Here is a 22,822-nt window from a genome sequence, read left to right as displayed (position 1 = left end):
AAGTAATCAGTTTTTCACTGGGTAATATGATATTTAATAATTACTTATTTCAAAGAAATTGATTGAGATTTCACCTGGAGTTTGTTACAAAATTTAACTCAATGCTTAAAAATACAAATTCTTCTCTTAGCCAATAAATCTTTAAAATGTAATGAATACAACTGATACGAACTTCATCTTCTATTTCCACCTAGTCTGATACCCTAAATTAATAACAAAAATAATGGGTGAAATTTGGGGCAGGATGTGAAGGGGCTTGATAATCTATCAATTGGATAAATAATCACATTGCTAGGTTAGTTTAAGTGGTAAACATAAAACTATAGAAAGTCAGTCTTGGCCGGTGCTGTAGCTCATGACCATAATCCCAGCACTTTGGGAGGCCAAGGTGGGCAAAGGTCAGGAGTTCGAGACCAGCCTGGCCAACATGGTGAAAACCCATCTCTACTTAAAAAAAAAAAAAAGTCAGTCTTCAGGGAATAAACACACAAATTAAACACTCAATTTTAACCAAGACCTTTTACATTCTATATTGTTTCTCCTTGTCATATATTCTATCATGAAGGCACTCAACTTTGTTCATTTCTCTTTAGCTATTTCTCTTTAGAAAATATCACCAAGTCAAAGACTTCTCTGGCTATGACCCTAGTCTAGACTAAGAATCCCTTATCTAAAATATTTGGGATGAGAAATGTTCAGACTTTTTTTTTTTTTCCTCCAGGTTTTGGAATATTTGCTAATACTAATAGTTAAGCATCCCAAATCCAAAAATCTGAAGTCTGAAACGCTCCTATGAGCATATCCTTCGAGCATTATGTTGGCACTCAAAAAGTTTCAGATTTTAGGACATTTTGGATTTGGAATTTGGGAAGTTCAAACTGTATTATAAAATATAAAGTTTTTGTGGGCCAGGTGCAGTGGCTCACACCTGTAATTCCAGTACTTTGGGAGGCCGAGGCGGGCAGATCACCTGAGGTTGGGAGTTCGAGACCTGCCTGACCAACATGGAGAAACTCCGTCTCTACTAAAAATACAAAATTAGCTGGGCATGGTGGTACATGCCTGTAATCCCACCTAGTCCAGAGGCTGAGGCAGGAGAATCTGGGAGGTGGAGGTTGTGGCGAGCCAAGATCGCGCCATTACACTCCAGCCTGGGCAACAACAGCCAAATTCCGTCTCAAAAAAAAAAAAAAAAAAAAAAAGCTTTTGTGTTCCCCTTCCTATTACCAATTGTGATACCCAATGCTTATTAGCATGTAAACAGTTGTTTTATTAGAAGATTCTACAATAAGGCATATAATGTTCAGATATCCTGAAATAAACATATTCTTTAAAGAAGAAAAAACATGCAAAATTCTTTCATAGTAATGCATTAAAATAAATCCATTTACTTTTCCTTTTCAATGACTACAAATTTATTTATTTGTAAAATAAATGGATTTGTATCCATTTATTTTTCCTTTTCGTTGACTACAAACATATCAAAATAGAGGCAAGTCAAAGTGTTTAAAACATATGGACTATAAAAATTAGTCATTTAAATCATGGATCTCCATTCAGATGCCACAAATTCAGATTACATGGAGATCAAGGGCTCAGTTTGTACCGATCACTGCATATAGCATACATTATTCCTCAGGTACCTCCTAGTGAGTGGTGTGCTCAGCTTCTAAGCACTGAGAACAAGTACAGCTTGGATGGCTACAGACGGAATCTACTGATAAATTAAATTTGGCCTAAAGCTGCCTGGGTACATATTTTAAGTTTGGCCTAAAGGTTTCTCTCTATATACTGAACTGTAAGATAACTTGATGTGTAAACTGTAACCTACTACTGTAACAGTAACCAAGTCCCAGCCAACCACAGTCAGCCAACTTTTCAAAGTAGGTTCAAATAAGGCAAATGCCAAGCTGTAACCAATCCAGCTGTTTATGTACTTCAGTTTTCTGTAAGGTCACTTTCCTTTTTCTGTCCCAAAACGTTATTGAAGCACAGGGAAGCCCTGAGAGTTGCTCTGAAACTACTCTGGTTCTGGGGGCTGCCTGATTCTTCAATCATTCTTTGCGCAATTAAACTCTGTTAAATCTAATTTGTCTACAGTTTTTTTTTTTTTTTTTTTTAACATAACCTATCTAAATTGTGATTACAACTAGTTTAAGGAGACTCTGATTTCTTTGAGTGCTTGCTCAATGAACAAATATAAGTAATGAATGCCAATTGATAGACACATACAATAATACAATGGCAAGAACTGAGTGCAAGAAACTATCATGAATTTAACCATAAACTGGCCAATATATCTCTCTGTTCACTAATTTATTTTCATTGAAAAATGAGGACAGTGATACTCTATTAAGCAACATTTTAGGGGTATAGAAATTCTTCTCTTTAAAATAGAGGCTAAAACAGGAAAGGGGTTGGTTAATAAAATACTATCTTTAATGTCTTGGTTTGGCTAATTTAGTTACAAGATAGCTAGGCAGCAAGCACATGGTTAGGAAGGCAGCCTTATTGTGGCATAACTATCAGAGGTGTATGAACCAGAGCAACTCCATCTTGAATAGGAGCTGGGTAAAATGAGGCTGAGACCTACTGGGCTGCATTCCCAGATGGTTATTAAGGCATTCTAAGTCACAGAATAAGATAGGAGATTAGCACAAAGTAGAGGTCATAAAGACCTTGCTGATAAAACAGGTTGCAGTAAAGAAGTTGGCTAAAACCCACCAAAACCAAGATGGCCACTAGAATGTCCTCTGGTTATCCTCACTGCTACACTCCCACCAGCACCATCATAGTTTACAAACGCCATGGCAATGTCGAGAAGCTACCCTACATGGTCTAAAAAGGAGAGACATGAATAATCCACCCCTTGTTTAGCATATCAAAAAATAACCATAAAAATGGGCAACCAGCAGCCCTCAGCGCTGCTCTGTCTATGGAGTAGCCATTCTTTTATTCTTCTACTTTCTTCATAAACTTGCTTTCACTAGATCCAAGAACCCTCTCTTGGGGTCTGGATTGGGACCCCTGTCCTGTAACATAACCTATTTGGCAACATTTCAGCCCCCCCATCTCATTTTCTACCAAACAGCAACATCTTTTTCCTACGGTCTAGAGGACCCATCCCCCTGACCAACCAACCCCCTCAGCCAACTCTCACATTACAGTAGACATGTAAAAGCAGAACTTCTCTGGTGACAAAGCTCTCTCAGCCTCCTGCTACTGGAGTCCCACCCATCACCACTGGAGCCCAGACTCAACTTATGTAAAATATGCTTTTTTTTCTTTTTTTTTTTTTTTGAGCTAGGGTCTTGCTCTGTTACCCAGGCCAGAGTGCAGTGGTGTGATCATAGCTCACTGCAGCCTTGACTGCCCAGGCTCAAGTGATCTTTCAGCCTCAGTGTCCTGCCTCAGCCTCCCCAGCAGCTAGGACTACAGGTGCACGTCAGCATGCCTGGCTAATTTTTAAAATTATTTATAGAGATGAGGTCTCGCTATGTTGCTCAGGCTAGTTTCAAACTCCTAGAATCAAGTGATCTTCCTGCCTTAGCTTCCCAAAGTGCTGGGATTACAGGTGTGAGCAACTGTGCCCGCCTCCCTCCTCTACTTTTTTTAAAATCACTGGTTTAGTCAACTCTGAACCCACAGAGGTATTTGAGTAGAGGTGAGTTGAGATGCAAAAGAGAGAGGAGAATTTACTTATTCAATGCAATGGAGTATGAATATGTAAGGGGTACACTTGGGCCATCAGTGGGAACAAAAGTTGAGAGGCAATAAATCTGGAGGGGTTAAATACCTGGATGTAAGGGCCAGAAGAGTGACTCTGTTCAATTAAAATATTTAATGAAAAGGAAAGTTTTTTAAGGAATAAAGCATCCTCATGACATGAAACTCTCAGGCCAGACATCTCTAGAGTAATGCTGGTTCCAAAGCAGGTTATACTAGCTCTTTCCTCTTTCACTTGAAATATTTTTATGATAAAATCTACTTTCAATGAACATTTATCACACAGCAAGTAAGGTCTGGGCTCCCTTCTCCCCATTTAGGGCAGTTCTGTTTTAGCCTGTTGTATTTATGGGACTCCTGGGTAAGTGTTTTATTAAATAATTTGACAGCTGAAAAGTTTGAAAACCACTGAACTAAGATACAGGGTGTTTTAGTGCCTTGGTTTTGTGGGTATCTATCTATTCGGTAGAGAGCAAGGCTTCTCAACCAAGACACTCTTGACATGTTGAGCTGGATATTTCTCTATTGCGGTGGGCTGTCCTGTGAACTGTGGGATGTTTAGCAGCATACCTGGCCTCTTTACACTATGTGTCAGTAGCACCCTTCCTGGGGGACAAACTCCATCCTCAAGCCACCTCCTTATTTGAGAACCACTGAATGTAAAGAATTCACAGGTCCAGTTCCAAACTCAGACCCCAATCTATTTGAGGACTGTGCTGTTTTATACCAGCTTCTCTTTCCTTTTCTACTGCTATGGCAAGGTTAAACATGGGCTAACGTTATAATGCTGGTGATTTTTTTTTTAATAGGTAGAAAAGAAAAGAAGCAGGCTTGAGATTCTCACATAAATGGGGGTATTTGCCTACCACATTTCTAAATTAATAGGAGAAAAGTCTGCTTGGTTACCCGAAATAAAAGTCAAAAAAAGGGTTCTAAGTACCAGCATAGGCATTTCAGGGCCTGAAAGCAAAATCTATTTGTCTTTCCACAGGTGTATGTATTAAAAAATAAAAGCAGGCTGGGCTGGGTGCAGTGGCTCATGCCTGTAATCCCAGCACTTTGGGAGGCCTGAGGTGGGCGGATCACGAGGTCACGAGATCCAGACCATCCTGGCTAACACGGTGAAACCCTGTCTCTACTAAAAACACAAAAAAATTCAGCCAGGTGTGGTGGCAAGCGCTTGTAGTCCCAGCTACTCGGGAGGCTGAAGCAGGAGAAAGGTGTGAACCCAGGAAGCAGAGTTTGCAGCGAGCTGAGATCGTGCCACTGCACTCCAGCCTGGGTGACAGAGCAAGATTCCATCTCAAAAAATAAAAAAATAAAAAATAAAAGCAGGGTGGTCCTCAGCAGGATATGTGACACTCAACAGCAGACAATATCCATAAACAAGATAGGTGACATTTGTAAAAATTAATGAAGCATTAGGTCCAGGTGAAGAGGAGAAAAGGACTTTTTGAATTGAATAATACAATGCTGAGAAATCACTGAGAGAAAAGGAAAACAAGGTTTTGGAATCCAATCAATTTGCATTTGAATCTTACCTCCATCTGCTTTACTTTTGTCTTGGGTAAGAAGTATAATCCTTCTGAGCCCAGAATAAAGAAAAGAAATAATTTCATCTGGCCCTGCACTGCTTGAGGAAATGGACAAAATCTTTTAAACATTTATATTTCTAGTACCTGGAAAAATGTATAAATGTCTATAATGACTTTTAAATATAAAAATATCAAGATTCCTTCCTTAAGATGTATACAAATTATTTATTTTTAGATTTATTTTTTTCATAGGTATTACTGACTAGGATTGTTTTATATTTATAAGATCTCTTGTTTCTCCAATAATTCAGCTCCATATCGAGATTATTTACAGTGTTCATGAGTGACCTGGGATTGACCAGGAACGGTAACGAACAGTTTTCATTTATTTTGGGGGTCTTTTCAAAAGTAAAAAACAAGGCACTTGAAAATAAAACTTTATACAAAAGATTTAGACTTTTCCTGAGCCCTAGTTCTTACATGTATGAATAATCTTAAAGTCTGAACCCTTTTATTCAGGTCTAACAATACTTACGCCATTCTGTGTCAAGGGAGATGTTGACAGCACATTGCAGCCCTCCCCCAGGGAGCAGTAGGTACTGGCCTTAAGAAATGGGTGGGGGGGATCCTGGTACAGATTGTGCTGACTTCTAATCAAGGGTGGCGGCTGGTCTTGGTGCTTTTATCTTTAGGAGCTTATCACTTTATTTCTATAAAGACCTAAAGCTTTGAGTAGTCAGAGATATTTATCTCATTACGTCAAAGGACAGTACCAGTGTCACACTGTTTATATATTGCTGATAAGTGAGATGCGTTTTATCCCCTGTCTTTCATAGCCATCATCCTATCCTCCTCCAGTACATACATAATTTTCAATTCCTCTCTTCCAACTTAAGTTAGGACATCTATTCTTTTCTAAAAAGACTCTGGAGGTGGTCCAGGATTGTATTCAGTAACTGAGGGAAAATTCCATAAAGAACATGTTTATAAAAATACTGCAGCATGTCACCTTACTGAAAAAAGAAAAAGAGAAACATGAAATATTCTGTCAGCTACAAATGCAGTATAATTTTGTTTCACATGGTTGAAACAGGTAAGTTTGAAGAGTTTAGATGTCAAACTCTTTTTCTTTGATTTAACTTTTGGCATCGGATCCCATGAACAAATGGAAATTTGCTAATTAACGTGTGGTTTTTGGTGATTCACAAGATAAATAAATGGGAGAATAAGTTTTAATTTTCCCAATAGCCAGGATATTATTACTTCTAAAAGAAATGTCACTTACAAAAAGCCCCACCATACCCTATATTTTATGTTGTGCAGAACTTTTCTTTATCTACATCATTTAGTTACATAATTTGTGGCAACAGACACATGAAACAATATTCAACATTTTAACTGATGGAAATACTCAGCATGCCAGAAAAATAAATCTTTATACAAAAGATATATCCAAGGCCAGACGTGGTGGCTCATGCCTGTAACTCCAGCACTTTGGGAAGCTGAGGCGGGAGGATCACGAGGTCAGGAGTTTGAGATCCGCCTGGCCAACATAGTGAAACTGTCTCTACTAAAAATACAAAAATTAGCCGGGCACAGTGGCACGTGCATGCCTGTAGTCCCAGCTACTCTGGAGGCTGAGGCAGGAGAATCGCTTGAACCCAGGAGGCGGAGGCTGCAGTAAGCCGAGACCACACCATTGCATTCCAGCCTGGGCAACAGAGTAAGACTCTGTCTCAAAAAAACAAAAACAAAGACAAAGACAAAAGATATATCCAGGCCGGGTGCGGTGGCTCAAGCCTGTAATCCCAGCACTTTGGGAGGCCGAGACGGGCGGATCATGAGGTCAGGAGATCGAGACCATCCTGGCTAACACGGTGAAACCCCATCTCTACTAAAAAATACAAAAAACTAGCCGGGCGAGGTGGCGGGCACCTGTAGTCCCAGCTACTCGGGAGGCTGAGGCAGGAGAATGGCGTAAACCCAGGAGGCGGAGCTTGCAGTGAGCTGAGATCCGGCCACTGCACTCCAGCCTGGGTGACAGAGTGAGACTCTGTCTCAAAAAAAAAAGAGATATATCCAGTAAAATTCATATACAAACCCTAACAAATGACAAATTTAATTCATAAGTAATTAGCTTGAACACAACATTAAACATTTTAAAACAAGTAATGCTACCATCAACATCAGCAATGGATTCAAATCCCTTACGATGTTGGCCAAGTCTTAATACACAGAGAAAGTAAAGTGAATGAATATAAGTGAGTTTTACTTTCTATGACACTCTCAATCCTGGATTGGAGTTTGAAAGCTAGAATTTCCAATATGTGTAATGTGCCATGTGTTCAGGACCATCTGGAATACATGATGTTCTAGGCCAGGCAAGTAACGCCCTAAGTAATATGTTCAGACTGATGGGATTCAGAACATACTACCCCAAAATATGGTGCCTTGGCATATTTAGTATTTTGAGCTGAAGAAATGTGACAAATAGCAAATGTAGGAAGGACTCTCTGATCCGCCCCTGAAGTAGGCCATAAGACCCTAATATGAGAGGTGCGCTTCCTATACCTAGAGGAAAGGACCATGCTTATCTCTAAAAATGGAGGAACAGCAAGAGGAATCTGAATGAACAAGCCCTGCTGTTTAGTTTACTACGCTTAGCTCATACCCCTTTGTTTTTGTTCCCTATCACATTTTCCCCATGATTTTCCACTCCTCATCAAACCTAGCATAAAAACACACAGGTTTACCCATTTCTTTGGGTCTTTGTTTTCTTATGAAGGCTTTGGTGTCACAAAAAGCTTACATTAAATAAATCTGTATATTTTCTCTTGTTAATCTGGTTTTGTTACAAAGCCAAGGGTGAGAACTTAGACTGGTAGAAGGAAAGGACCTTTTTCCTCCTCTACAAGATCTTGTTTTAATGTTGTGAGAAAAAAACAAAATACATAAGTTCAGAAGTTCTCCAGCAAACTATAGCATCTGGAAAATTTACAATAACTGATGTGATCTTTTACACACTGACACATTCAAAATGAAGATAAACATATAGGATTTAGCACATATTAAAGGTAAGGGATTTAAATACTAATGATGGATAAGGCAGGAATGTTCATTTCCTTTGTTACACAGCGTTAATCTATTAAAATGCTATGACTACATAAATGTTTATTGCCTACACTTCAAATTCTTTTAGGAAACAACACTATAAAGAGAAAATGGAGATGGATGATGAAATCTTAAAATACCATTATAGGAATAAAAACTTGTTGAAAATATTCAGAAAGCTACAAATCTTGTATGAGGCCTATTAACTAAAACTACATGATTTATTTTGCAATCAACATCTAATTACTCTAGCAGAGAACACAATTAATTCATTCATGGAAGTCTAAAATTGGGTAATGCAAATAGTTCCCAAATTTCCTTACTGCTAATTTGGGCCACTAAGCATAAAACTCATCAGACTTGTTTAAAAGTGTTTTCTTTTGGGAGGAAATGCTAGAGAACAGGAAGAAAAGTCTAAAAGGAGCAAGAAGCTGGTAAAACTATTTAAAAGGGTGGGGTTGCTCACGCCTGTAATCCCAGCACTTTCGGAGGCTGAGGTGGGTGGATCACTTGAGGTCAGGAGTTCGAGACCGGCCTGGCCAGCACGGTGAAATCTTGTCTCTATCAAAAAACAAAAATTAGCCGGGCATGGTGGCACGTACCTGTAGTCCCAGCTACTCAGGAGGCTGAGGTAGGAGAATTGCTTGAACCTGGGGGGCGGAGGTTGCAGTGATCTAAGATTATGTCACTGCACTCCAGCCTAGGTGACAGTGAGACCCTATCTCAAAATAAATAAATAAATAAATAAATAAATAAATAAATAAAAGGGGGGTCAACTATATCTGTAATAAATACTAGACTGCTCCAAAACGGGGTACAGAAAAAAAATCTAAAAAGCTTAAGTTAGTTTATCCTTCCTTGACACTTTTGCCTCTCAGTGTTTAAATATTTTGAAATAAACAAATTATTTTATATCTTGAGTTTTAGATTTGCAAAAGGCTGATGTAATTTTTTAGTAGATATGAACAAAGGTCATATTATATCTATTATTTAGACTGATTTTCTAAATTGTAAGCAAAATTTTTTCCCATAAAGGAAGGAGGAATGCATTCAAAGAAGATGAAACTATTGAATAGTCAGAAAAATACGGCAACAGTGAGCAAACATAGTCCAAATAGCTACTATGCAGATTACCAAATTAAATCTTATAATGTAAAAGGAACAATACTAATTTTTATTTCAGATAATCACTTTGCTCTTTCATGCAGCAATTACTCTCCAATATTGTCCTTACACAGCTGACCTGAAGGATGTCAGGGAGCTGTAGAGGATGTACGGAAGGCTGAATTACACAAGAGTTAAGGCCGGGCGTGGTGGCTCATGCCTATAATCCCAGCACTTTGGGAGGCCTAGGCGGGTGGATCACCTGAGGTCAGGAGTTTGAGGCCAGCCTGGCCAACATGGCGAAATCCCCGCCTCTACTAAAAATACAAAAAAATTAGCCAGGCGTGGTGGCGGGCGCCTGTAATGCCAGCTACTCATGAGGCTGAGGCAGGGGAATCGCTTAAACCCGGGAGGCGGAGGTTGCAGTGAGCTGAAATTACACCAGTGCAGTCCAGCCTGGGTGACAAGAGCAAAACTCCATCTCAAAAAAGAAAAAGAAGAAGAAAAAATAAAGGAGTTAGAGATGGAAGGATCAGAAACAAAATCTACTATCTTTTCATTTAGACCTCTGTCTTTTCATTTAGACCTCTATTCCCAAACAAATAATATTAGAAGTTATCAATCTAGTGATTCACTTATAATATTTAACCTCAGCCATTTCTGTAATCTTCATGAGTTGAATTAAAAGGTCTAAAGGTCTGATCTGTTTTAAGAACTGATAATCTATGGTGCATAGTATTACCTTATCAGTGGGAGACAGAATTGTAGAAAACAAATACTCTCTTCTCAGCCCTAACCCACCTTTCATGAATAAAGTTCTATAAAAATGATGCATATTTATGAAAGAATGGGGCAGGAAATGAATTTACTTTTTAAATCTGTCTGCCTTCACAAACCAAGATTCTGCACACAAGATGAAATTCTACAGGGGAGAACGGAATTTTTTCTGTATTTACTTTAACATTTGGACACAATTTTCAAAATCAGGAAATGAAACAATAAACTATGATACACATACTACGAAGTAAGGTAATGAAGAATCTTAACTCACCATTTTTTAGGTTTTGTTAATGGTTTGTATTTGCTGTATTTTACACGCCACTCAAGAACTTCTTTACAGCGCTGACATACTCCATCATGAAGTTTTGCATTAATTTTCTTAAAAACAAACAGAAAGACAAATTGAGAATTTCACGTGTGAGCCAGCATTGTAAATCCCACAAGAGTATATGAGATGTTAAGTTTTAAAATATAACTGAACCTTAATCTGCATAACAATTTATGATATGTATTTTTATGTATATTACTCAATTTGTTTTTTTTTACAAAGGCAATGGTTCTTTTTTTTTTTTGAGACAGTCTCACTCTGTCGTCCAGGCTGAAATGCAGTGGCACAATTTTGGCTCACTGCAACCTCCACCTCCCGGGGCTCAAGCGATTCTCCTGCCTCAGCCTCCTGAGTAGCTAGGATTACAGGCACGCGCCACCATGCCCAGCTAATTTTTTTGTATTTTGGTAGAGACAGGCTTTCACCATGTTGCCCAGGGTGGTTTTGAACTCCTGAGCTCAAATGATACACCCGCCTCGGCCTCACAAAGTGCTCGGATTACAGGCATGAGTCACTGGGCCCGGCCCTCATCTAGAAAATTTTTAACTTTCCCATTGATTCTGATGTATACATGTGTCAAAACTCAAACTGCACAGTTAAGATATGTGTATTACATAGTATGTAAGTTATATTTCAATACAAACATAATAATAAAAAAGAAAAGCTTGCTCATATTTGAAGACTATCATTTCAACAATTCAAATCCTCCTGGTGAGTTGGAATTAAACTGAGAAATTGGGCTGTCCTGAATTGACAGTTTGTTGAAGAGAACAGAGACTGAAATTTGAGGAAGGGGTGCCAGGGAGAAGCAGCTGGAAGCAAAAGGCATTTCATTTTCAATTTTATCCTTTTGAATTCTCATGTTAAAAAAGTTTTAGAAAAGCTCCCCCTACTAACTTGGTTTCTTCAAACTTAAAAAATAGGTATTCGTATGTGAATATCTGTGGTAGAGAAAGGGCTTTATAAGTTAAAGTTTTTTATTATAATTTTCTTTTCAAAATGTGTTGGGAAAAGAAGGATGATAGGAAAAATTTAAATGTGTCATGTATCTTCTCTTAATATTATACTTTTGGTAAACAATACTCATTTGATTCAGGACAACTCAGACTATATATTTTCACTGAGTACTCAGAATCTCTAGTTTGCTTTGGCTGTGGAAGCCTTGGTCGCTTTGCCCTATTTTGGAATAATGAACGAAGACATTAAAATTTTCTTTGCTTCTTTTGTTTTTTTTTAAATTTCTCAGGGGGAGAAAGAAATACATCCCAAGTATGCAGAGTCTTTGGGAGGCTATTAGATATTAAGTTAAAAGCACAATGTTTAGATCAGATGATCTGAAAGAAACAATTTTTGAATAGCGCTTGATATGCTTGAAAGTTCTAAACAAGATGATAAAATATTTGATAAAACATTTATTCAATGAGAAAATATTTCAGGAATATTGTGAAAAACCATAAATTAAGCTGTGAATAGATTTCATTTTATTTAATTTTTCTCTTTCTTCAAGGAATCTTCACCATCAGGAAGTGTGAATATATTGTTTAACTTTGTCATGAGAAATACATTCTGTTACTTAAGAATTGTGTATGGGTGCATTCTTTCCTTCTGGACATAGATGGAGAGTCCCAGTTCCGCATGCTACTATATTCCGTCCTTACTCTGGGCCCCTAACTGTTGCCAGAAGGAAGGGAATCTGTACCTACACACCAAACTCTTCATCCTCTCAACCTTTGTACTTACTAATAGTTATCACGGACAAAGCTAGCTAAGAAACGCAGAATCAAAGTTCACATGCATCATTTGTCTACTCTGTTGTCTAGAACATCTTACTAAGCATTACTTATATTTCCTTAAGTGATTGACTTTGAACGATGACTTCAATATGAATGTGATATTATACTTTCTTTTTTTTTTTTTTTTTTTTTTTGAGGCGGAGTCTTGCTCTGTCGCCCAGGCTGGAGTGCAGTGGCCGGATCTCAGCTCACTGCAAGCTCCGCCTCCCGGGTTCCCGCCATTCTCCTGCCTCAGCCTCCCAAGTAGCTGGGACTAAAGGCGCCCACCACCTCGCCCGGCTAGTTTTTTGTATTTTTTTAGTAGAGACGGGGTTTCACTGTGTTCGCCAGGATGGTCTCGATCTCCTGACCTTGTGATCCGCCCGTCTCGGCCTCCCAAAGTGCTGGGATTACAGGCTTGAGCCACCGCGCCCGGCCGATATTATACTTTCTAATTGGAATATTCTTAGAACACAGAACATTTCATTACCTGGAATTTTATTACATATAACATATTCTGCTTGTTAACTAGGAAGCATTCTTTGGTTCCTTGTTTGTTTCTGTATCCAATTTCTGACCAGTTCATCTTGATTTACAAAGCTGTGCACAGTTTGGAAACTGGTTTCTTTAGGGTGGATCAACAGTAGAACAAAACAAGTCTTTGTGGAAACTTGTCCTGTGAGTGATGTGTGAAGCAGTATAAACAGATATGCTGTGCAGGGTTCACATGACTAACAGGCACTACTATCAAATTAAACTTGATTTTTATGTGTTAAGAAATTAATGAGAGTAAGAAAGAGAAACAATAGTATTTTCACTTAAAATAGGCACAGAAGAAAGAAAAGTGTATACCTGTTTTACCATACTTTGCCAAAATAGAAGTGAATTCCAGAGATGAGAGCAAAGAAAGTTAATCCTAGTTTTAGGAATCCTTCTGCCTGGGGGAAAGGAAATGACAATCTTACCTTATTCACCTTTATATTTACAATTAACCCTATTTTGGCAATTACTTTTAGTATATTCCTCATGGTAGAAGATCATAGGTAATTAAGGTTAAAATTGAAGTCTGTCCAAATAATAAAATCAAACGTTTTATAAATACAAAAAGCAAAAGGCATTATTTTCAACAAGCTACTTCCAGAATTTTGAAAGAAAAAACAAATCTTCAGTGGAACAGCCACTGAACTTAGAAACAGTGAAAGAAAGAAACCCTACTTATCAAAGAAACTGCAAGTTAGAAAAACTTAAGGAACACAAAAAGCATCCGACTTAAATATACATAATGTTTAAAAACGGTTACCATCATTCCTACAACTTTTTTTTTTTTTTTTTTTGAGACAGAGGCTTGCTCTGTTCCAGAACTGGTGTGCAGTGAGGCAATCTCAGCTCACTGCAACCTCCACCTCCTGGGTTCAAGCAATCCTCTTGTCTCAGCCTCCTGAGTAGCTGGGATTACAGGCGTGCACCAGCATGCCAGCTAATTTTTGCATTTTTAGTAGAGATGGGGTTTTGCCCTTTAGCCAGGCTGGTCTCAAACTTCTGGCCTCAACTGATCCGCTTGCCTTGGCCTCCCAAAGTGCTGGGATTATAGGCGTGAGCCACTGCACCTGGCCCATACAACATATATTTTAGAGTAAGCGTTGTTATTGCTGCTTTCAGCATTCTATTTGTTGTCAAACAATACATCTTTAACACAGTAATGCCATACAGAAATTGGGTGAGAAAGGGCCGGGTGCGTTGGCTCACACGTGTAATCCCAGCACTTTGGGAGGCCAAGGCAGGCAGATGACCTGAGGTCGGGAGTTCAAGAGCAACCTGACCAACATGGAGAAACCCTGTCTCTACTAAAAATACAAAATTAGCAGGGGTGGTGGCGCATGCCTGTAATCCCATCTACTTTGGAAGCTGAGACAGGAGAATCTTTTGAACCTGGGATTTGGAGGTTGCAGTGAACTGAGATCGTGCCATTGCACTGCAGCCTGGGAAATAAGAGTGAAACTCCATCTCAAAAAAAAGAAAAAGAAAAAAAAAAGAAGCTGGGCGAGAAAGGAATTCAACTCCTAAGAAGGTAGCAGGAGCAAATTGCAAATATTATATCTGTACCAATATGCTGATGCTGAAAAATATTTTATAAAATATAAAGTATCATTTAACAGAAGGAAGATACTATGGTAGGTGAAAAGAAATTTGAATACCATTCAAAAGCAACTAAAATAATTTTCCTTAGGATTTTTTTTGTACATAATTCTATCGGAATTTCCAAAGGTAAAACAAAGGCCTATTTATTCCTTTTAATTGAAAACAAAAAAACAAAAACATAATTAAAAAAGTGAAATTCTCAAAGAAAAATTCCAATGCCAATTCCAATGCTAAAAATCTATTTCCATAAACTGGCTTTGTTCTTTTCCCTGCAGTATTTTTCCTCTAAAATAAGGTATTTTATGCTATTACTGCTACACTGTTACTCCAGAAATAGAAACTTTTATATCTTATTTAATCATATTTAAAAGTATGTACTTTGAAATTTGCTAGAAATAGTCCCTTATACTACATTTGGCTAGAGGATAAAAGATCCCTGGATTTGCGGGCAAGAACTCATGTGACTAATAACAATAACGTGAAAATCTGACTTTTAGGCTGTGAGTTCCTTCCTTCCTTCCTTCCTTCCTCCCTCCCTCCCTCCCTCCCTCCCTCTCTCTTTCTTTCTTTCTTTCAAGTCAGAGTCTCACTCTGTTGCCCAGGTTAGAGTGCAGTGGCATGATCTTGGCTCACTGCAACCTCTGTCTCCCGGGTTCAAGTGATTCTCCTACCTAAGCCTCCTAAGTAGCTAGGATAACAGGCACACACCAACACGCCCAGCTAATTTTTGTATTTTTAGTAGAAACAGGGTTTCCCCATGTTGGCCAGGCTGGTCTCGAACTTCTGACCTCAAGTGATCTGCCCACCTTCCCACCTTGGCCTCCCAAAGTGCTTGGATTACAGGTGTGAGCCACAGCACCTGGCTTTAGGCTGTGAGTTTCAAATCATAAACTACATTATTTAAATTCCTTTAAATACGGCTAGAACATTGTTGGATATAAAGTATCTTATAAAACACAACCAAAAAATAGATGAGGGAATCAGAATGAGAGAAAAGTAAGGGCAGAAGGGAAATTACAAAGCAGTCAGGAGTGCAGCTGGAAAGTGCACTTGTTAGAGATGGGCCACAAATGAAGTCTGAGCTTTTTAGCACCCAGTAAAACGTAACTCATTGCCTGTAGCATGCCAAAAATCCAGTTTCTCAGAAGCAGCACAACTATTCTTGTTACTGAAATGCAAAGTTTCATCTTTCCCACACCATGTGATACAGTAAGCGATGCTCTCAAAAACGTCCTTACAACACAAAGCATTTCACAGAACTGTTTTCTATCCTGGTTCTCAATGTAGGCCAGTGTTACAATGCCAAAACAGAGTGTAATAAAGTTATTCTTAGGTGGACAATGTAGGTACAGATCCCTGATAGTCATGGGATCTACAGGAATGCACTGCATATCATAAGGCCATCTTCAATAAACACTATTTCTCTCAACTTAGCTCTAAAAGCAATCCCTTTTATTATGAGAAATGTCAAACTTGCAGAAAACAGTGAAAACAATAATACTAATGCATACCATATATACACTCCCAGAGACAACTATTAACATATTACCTTTTTGCTTTTTGTGTGTATAGGTACAGGTAAAATAACTTATGGACATCAAGACACTTCACTCTTAATTTAATACTCATCATATCCTAGCAATAAAGACTTTCTCGCACTTAACCACAATACTGTTACCACACCTAAGAAAAATGAAAAATAACTCCTTAATGTCACTGAATGTAGTCAGTCTATATTGAAATTTCAACTGCTCCAAAACAGCTTTCAGAGCTGTTTTTTCCTCACCAAATCAGGATCAATCAGTATTCAAGTACTGTTTATCTGTTATCTCTCTTTTCAGCTATTTATGTTTTATCCCCTATTACATGAATATTTTTGAAAGTAACAAGCAAGTCATTTTAGAGAATATCCTACATTCTGGATTTGTCCATTTTCTCATGCTATAATTTAACTCATTGTTTTATTTCCTATAAAGTGGAAGTTAGGGCCGGGCGCGGTGGCTCAAGCCTGTAATCCCAGCACTTTGGGAGGCCGAGACGGGCGGACCACGAGGTCAGGAGATCGAGACCATCCTGGCTAACACGGAGAAACCCCGTCTCTACTAACAAAAAATACAAAAAACTAGCCAGGCGAGGTGGCGGGCGCCTGTAGCCCCAGCTACTCAGGAGGCTGAGGCAGGAGAATGGCCTAAACCCGGGAGGCGGAGCCTGCAGTGAGCTGAGACCCGGCCACTGCACACCAGCCTGAGCGACAGAGCGAGACTCCGTCTCAAAAATAAATAAATAAATAAACAAATAAATAAATAAATAAAGTGGAAGTTAGGTTTACAGACTTAATTACATCCAGTTTAAATATTTTTTGGATCAGAATAATTCATAGGTGATGCTGCTACTGTTGTGTACTTCGTATTACTCCAAGCCAGGAGGCACATACTGTCCAGTTCTCGCCTTGTCAGCAATGCTGAATTTGATAACTTGCTTAAGGTGGTGACCCAGATCTCTTCCAATTATAACAACTACAATAATCTATGGAGGCCATGTTAATGTACTGTACCACAGTAACACTTTCCCTCATGGTTTTAGCATCCACTCATGATCTTTGCCTGAATCATCCATTTTACTAAGCGATGAAGAATGCTAACTCGAATTCTATTCTTTCTACATTAATTTTTTAAAAAAGATTGTCAGCTTACATCAGTTTTGAGAAGTACATACATACCAAAAAATTCACCCATTTTAAGTACACAGTTCTAATGAATCTGACAACCAAACTTCCAATACTTCCATCACTCCAAAAAGTTATCTAATTCCCCTTGGTTGTCAATCCTTTCTACTACCTCCCAGGTAATAATGATTTCAAATCTGCTCCTGCAGTGTTGCCTTTTCCAGCATGTCATGTAAATGAAATGGTTAAGTATATAGCCATTTGAGGAGCTCATTCCTTTTTACTGGTGAATAGTATTCCATTGTATAAATTACCATAATGTTTATTCAATTCACCAATTAAAGGACAGTTGGAGTTGTTTCTAGTTTGGAGTGCTAATAAATATTTGCATACAAGTTTTTGTGTGGACATATTACTTATCTTAGATTAATTACTTGGAATGATATAGTTGGGTTGTATAATGGAATGCTTAATTTTATGAGAAACTATTAGTTTTTCAATGTTGCTGTACCATTTTGCATTCACACCAGCCATATATGAAAATACAGTTTTTCTACATTATTTCCTGGACTTGAAATTTTATTTTTTACTTTAGTCATTCGAATAGGTATGTAGTGTTATCTCATTATGATTTCAATTTCCATTTCTCTAATAACTAATAATGTTGAACATCTTTTGATGTGTTTACTTGCCATCGCGTGTTGTTTGTTTCTTTAAGAGACAAAAATATCACTCTGTTGCCCAGGCTTGAGTGCAGTGGCATGATCATAGCTCACTGCAACCTCAAATTCCCGGGCTCAAGTGATCCTCCCATTTAAGCCTGCCATGTAGTCAGGATTACAGGCATAAACCACTGTGCCTGGCCCCACCTTGTATTTTCTTTGGTTAAGTGTCTATTCAAATCTTTTGCCTCTTTTTTTTTTTTTAAATTGGATCACTCATTTTCTTATTTTTGAGATGTGAGAGTTCTATATATTAACATATTCTGGATTAACAGTCCTTTATCAGATGTATGCTTTGCAAATATATTCTCCCAATCCATGCTTTCATTTCCATTATCTTAATAGTTTTTCCTAAGAGCAGATCTTTTTAATTTCAAAAAAGAACAATTTATCAATTTTTTTCTTTCATGAATCATACCTTTTGACTCTTGAATAAAAAAACTTAATCTGTTTTCTTCTGCAAGTTCAATAATTTTATGTTTTATATTCAGTCTATAATCTATTTTGAGTTAATTTTTGGTGTGCATAGTGCAGAATCCAAGTAGAGATTCTTTTAAAATTATATACAGATGTACAATTGTTCCAGCACCATTGAAATGCCTTTGTACCTTTCTCAAAAATTAAGTATGTGTAGGTCTCCTTCTGGATTCAGATCCTGTCACATTAATCTATGTGTCTAGTCTTTCACCAATACTACCCTGTATTGATTCCTGTAGCTTTATGGTAAGTCTTGAAAACAGTACTTCAATTCTTCCAACTTTTTTTGTTTCCAAAATTGTTGGCTATTCTAATTCCTCTGCTTTTCTATATAAATTTTAGAATCTGTTTGTTGATTTCAACAACAACAAAAAACCCAGCTATGATTTTGATTAGGATTACACTGAAACTGTAAATCAATCTTGGGAAGAACTGACATCTTAACATTCAATTTTTCAGTCCATGAACATTCCATTCCTTATTAGATAAATCCCAGTCATTTGTAATATATTGTTCTTTTTATATATTGATGAGTTCCATATGCTAGTATTTGGTTAATGATTTTGGAATATATATGCATGAGGAATCGTACTCTATAGTAATTTGGAGTTTTTTTCCCAATGTTTTTGGTTTTGGTTTTGTCTGTTTTGGTTCTCAGGTGCTGGAGAATTTATATATCTTAGAAAAACACAAGAGAAGAAAGTCATGCAATAATAAGAAAATCACACATAAGAAAATCATACAATAATATAGTATTGTAAACATATTATTTTTTACTAGACTTTATTACTTTTATAGATGAAAAATACCTCTACAGATCAATTTTATAGTTAAAACAATATGAATCTTTACATATATTCAAAATATAGAAATTTTATAAAAATACAGATAAAGAATAAAGACAAGTCCTATCACTCAGAGGATTCTAAACTTTGCAGCACTTCAAGTATATATTTACATAAGTTCACATTTTGTCCACATGTGCTGTTTTATAACTTATTATTCATTTTACCATAATATATATACTTTCAAAGTATGTCTTTATTGACTGTATTATAGTCTCTCAGAGTAATATTATCATTTACTTAACCTATTATCTATTATTTGACAGTTTAAATGTTTCCAATTTCTGAATATATGTATTTTAAATATATTGGGCTATAAATATCAGAAAACTTCTTATAACCATGTAAATTCTCATCCCATTATATTTATACATAACAAGTTCTGGTCCCATATCAACAACATTGTAAGAAAATAACAGGAATTTTATTAGATGCAAAATCTCACAGTAAAAAATAAATGTCCCTTTCTTTGGTCAAGTGCATACTACTCCTTTATTAAGCTTCTCTAAAAATAGTTTACATGTATGGATAAGAAAAAGAGAAAAAAATAGTTCATGTTCTTGTTTTAATTGCCAATGTACCAATACAGAAATCATTACAAAATGATTTTGTTTTGTAAACATTGTTGGTATTATAACAAAGTATACAACAAGTCTCAAATTTGTGCATTATTACTCAACTCAACTGACTTGTGGTTTTAAAAAACGACCAAACTTAGAATGAGTACACATAATTATTTGGATAGTGAGGCAAATGTTTCCTACTACTGTCTGTAAAAACTTGCTTTGCTTTTTTATCCTGGCAGTTAAGATTTTTTAAAAGAGGCCGAGCGCGGTGGCTCAAGCCTGAAATCCCAGCACTTTGGGAGGCCGAGACGGGCGGATCACGAGGTCAGGAGATCGAGACCATCCTGGCTAACATGGTGAAACCCCGTCTCTACTAAAAAATACAAAACTAGCCGGACGAGGTAGCGGGCGCCTGTAGTCCCAGCTACTCCGGGAGGCTGAGGCAGGAGAATGGCGTGAACCCGGGAGGCGGAGCTTGCAGTGAGCTGAGATCCGGCCACTGTACTCCAGCCTGGGGGACAGAGCGGGACTCCGTCTCAAAAAAAGAAAGAAAGAAAAAAAAGATTTTTTAAAAGAATAGAAGACATTGACAGTTTCCTTTTGAAAAGGAATTAAAATTCTTGCTATAATCAACTTTACTACATTTCCTATAGACAGACACACTTGTACTGATATTGAAAACTTTCAAACCGTAAATTCCTTTTTAAAATGTTGCATTACACAGTAATAATTTGAAGTGCTACTAATATCCTCAAGAAATACCTTAATTTGGGACAGTTTACTGAGCCAGTTACTATTTTTATGTATTTTAATTAGTTCACAAAATGAGCAGGTCACTACAAATAGCCCCAGAAATACTTTTGTGAAATGAGTTCTGGTTAGTAATAAAAATTTTTTATTGTCACTAAGAAATATAAAATCAAAGTTATTACTGCGTTCTTCTTTTTCTTCTTTTTAGAAATTACATTTCTTCCACATAACTAATTAGAGAGTAATCAACATTTATAAGAATTCTTCATAAAAACTTAAGTCCAAGGTTGAGCAAATTTATTACCCTAAAAATCCTGATATGCATACATATGTCAATATTTCAGTAACTAATATTTGATTTTTTATCTATAAAAATGTAATTAAAAGATATCTACAGTATAGGTGATACAGATCTGCACTGTGAGCTAAAATAATATTCTCTGAAGTTTAGTCCATCTTGCTCCCATTCACTCTAAAATCATCACAAGTTTTAAAACACCAATAACAAACTGAGAAGTGAAAGTATATACTAGAAATACTCAAAATGATCCTCTTGTCCAATATACTCACAATTATCTTTTTCTAGTCAAGAAATAATATTTATTTCCCTTCTCCCATTTTGCTTGTTACTGCTAGAATCTTTAACAAATGACATCTACAAAATGAACAATCACATTTTTATCCAAAGACTGAATATAAAATGAGTTCTAATCATCCCAAACAGAAAACTATTCTTTCAATAAGTGGGTAAAGCTATTGTCAGTTGCAATTATGCAGACAGGGTCTGTGTACAAACTAACCACTGATTTATTTCAGCAACCAAGCAAACTACCTAGATTTTCACTGACAAACCTAATGCATACACAAAGTGGAGCCACACCTACCTACAGGCAGAAACATGCTGTGGCAGTACCTTTTTCTGGCAGTTGAGAAAATCTATTTAAGCAACTTTATTTTCCCAAGTATATTTTTTTCACTTACTTTTAAGGAAATTAAAATAGGTTGGCATTGTATTTTAACAAATAAATATTTGCGAAGCATTCTAACAAACACTGCACTGATAAATCTATCACAACTTTGAAAGTTTCAACAGGCCGGGTAAGGTGGCTCAGGGCTATAATCCCAACACTTTGGGAAGCTGAGATGGGAGGATCACTTGAGTCCAGGACTTTGAGACGAGCCTGGGCAACACAGGGAGATCCTGTTTCTACAAAAAAAAGAAAATTAGCCAGGCAAGGTGGTGCACACCTGTGGTCCCAGCTACTGTGGAAGCTGAGGTGGGAGGACTGCTTGAGCCAGGGAAGTCAAGGCTGCAGTAAACTGTGATCATATCACTGGTGACAGAGTAAGACCCTGTCTCCAAAAAAGAAAAAAAAAAAAAAGCTTGAACAAAGACTCTAGTATGAAGATTTTTAATTTTCTCCATTCCATTCCAATTCAGGAAGATGTGTTATGAACATTAGAAAATATTTTAAGAAAGGACCTACAGTGCAATGTTTTAAATTACCTTTGAACTATCTTCATTATTAACTATGAGACGCTCGTAGTAAATAATAACCCAAGAAAAACTCATGCAAATGGAAACAAATAGCTATATTGTTGCAGCAGTAATATGGGAAGCACACCTTTCCTTCCTCAAAATTTTGAATGCCAATGGTTTTATCTAGAAATAATACGTCTTTCCTGAAAAAAAGACTCTCTCTACAAGTAGAGTAGTACTTTCAATCCCATTTGCTCCTTCTCAAGATCTTTTGCCAATACATCTCCTTCTTTTAGTCATCAACTTTCTCTCTCAACCCTGCTCAGTCCCTTCTTTTCACACTATTTTCTCCAGGTCAACTGAATGCGTAACTATAGCCTCAGCAATGAGCTCAACGAAGACTACATCCAAAACTATGTCCCTAGTGCTAACTCATGTCTCTCTGGAAGTTCTGATGTCTCAGACTGCAGGCAAGATACCCATTTTTCTCCTCACGGAAATCCTTGAGACACCTCAAATTCAAAGACTAAATGGCAGTCACCCAATTAGCAATACAATCTGTTCCTCCTGTGTCCCAAACCTCATCTTTAAAAATCTTTAGATAAAAAAATCTTAGGTCACTTTTTTTACTTCTTCCTCTCCTTTCACCTTTGTATCTCTTTACTTCCTTATATAATCTGTATTACTGAAGTGGCCTCTCACACAGAAGATGGGTTACAGAGTAAAGACAGAGAGAGTGAGACCAAACAGTCAAGAGTTATTTTGTTTCCATGTTTTTCCACTGGTAAATACGTATAGCATAAAATTTACCACCTGAACGAT

General features: G+C 37.3%; 1 protein-coding gene across 1 annotated transcript in view; it reads right to left on the bottom strand.

Moving 5' to 3' along the window:
• Positions 1 to 22,822, bottom strand: part of CUNH9orf85 (chromosome unknown C9orf85 homolog) — a 64,293-nt gene that overhangs the window by 17,642 nt on the left and 23,829 nt on the right. The window contains exon 2 of the mRNA XM_017863337.1: positions 10,528 to 10,634. Coding sequence (XP_017718826.1) covers positions 10,528 to 10,634 — 107 coding nt within the window. The remainder of the gene's footprint in view (positions 1 to 10,527; positions 10,635 to 22,822) is intronic.

The sequence above is a fragment of the Rhinopithecus bieti genome, unplaced genomic scaffold (genome assembly GCF_001698545.2).
Source record: "Rhinopithecus bieti isolate Rb0 unplaced genomic scaffold, ASM169854v2 scaffold_68834, whole genome shotgun sequence".
Classification (NCBI taxonomy): domain Eukaryota; kingdom Metazoa; phylum Chordata; class Mammalia; order Primates; family Cercopithecidae; genus Rhinopithecus; species Rhinopithecus bieti.
This window is presented reverse-complemented; position numbering and strand designations above follow the sequence as displayed.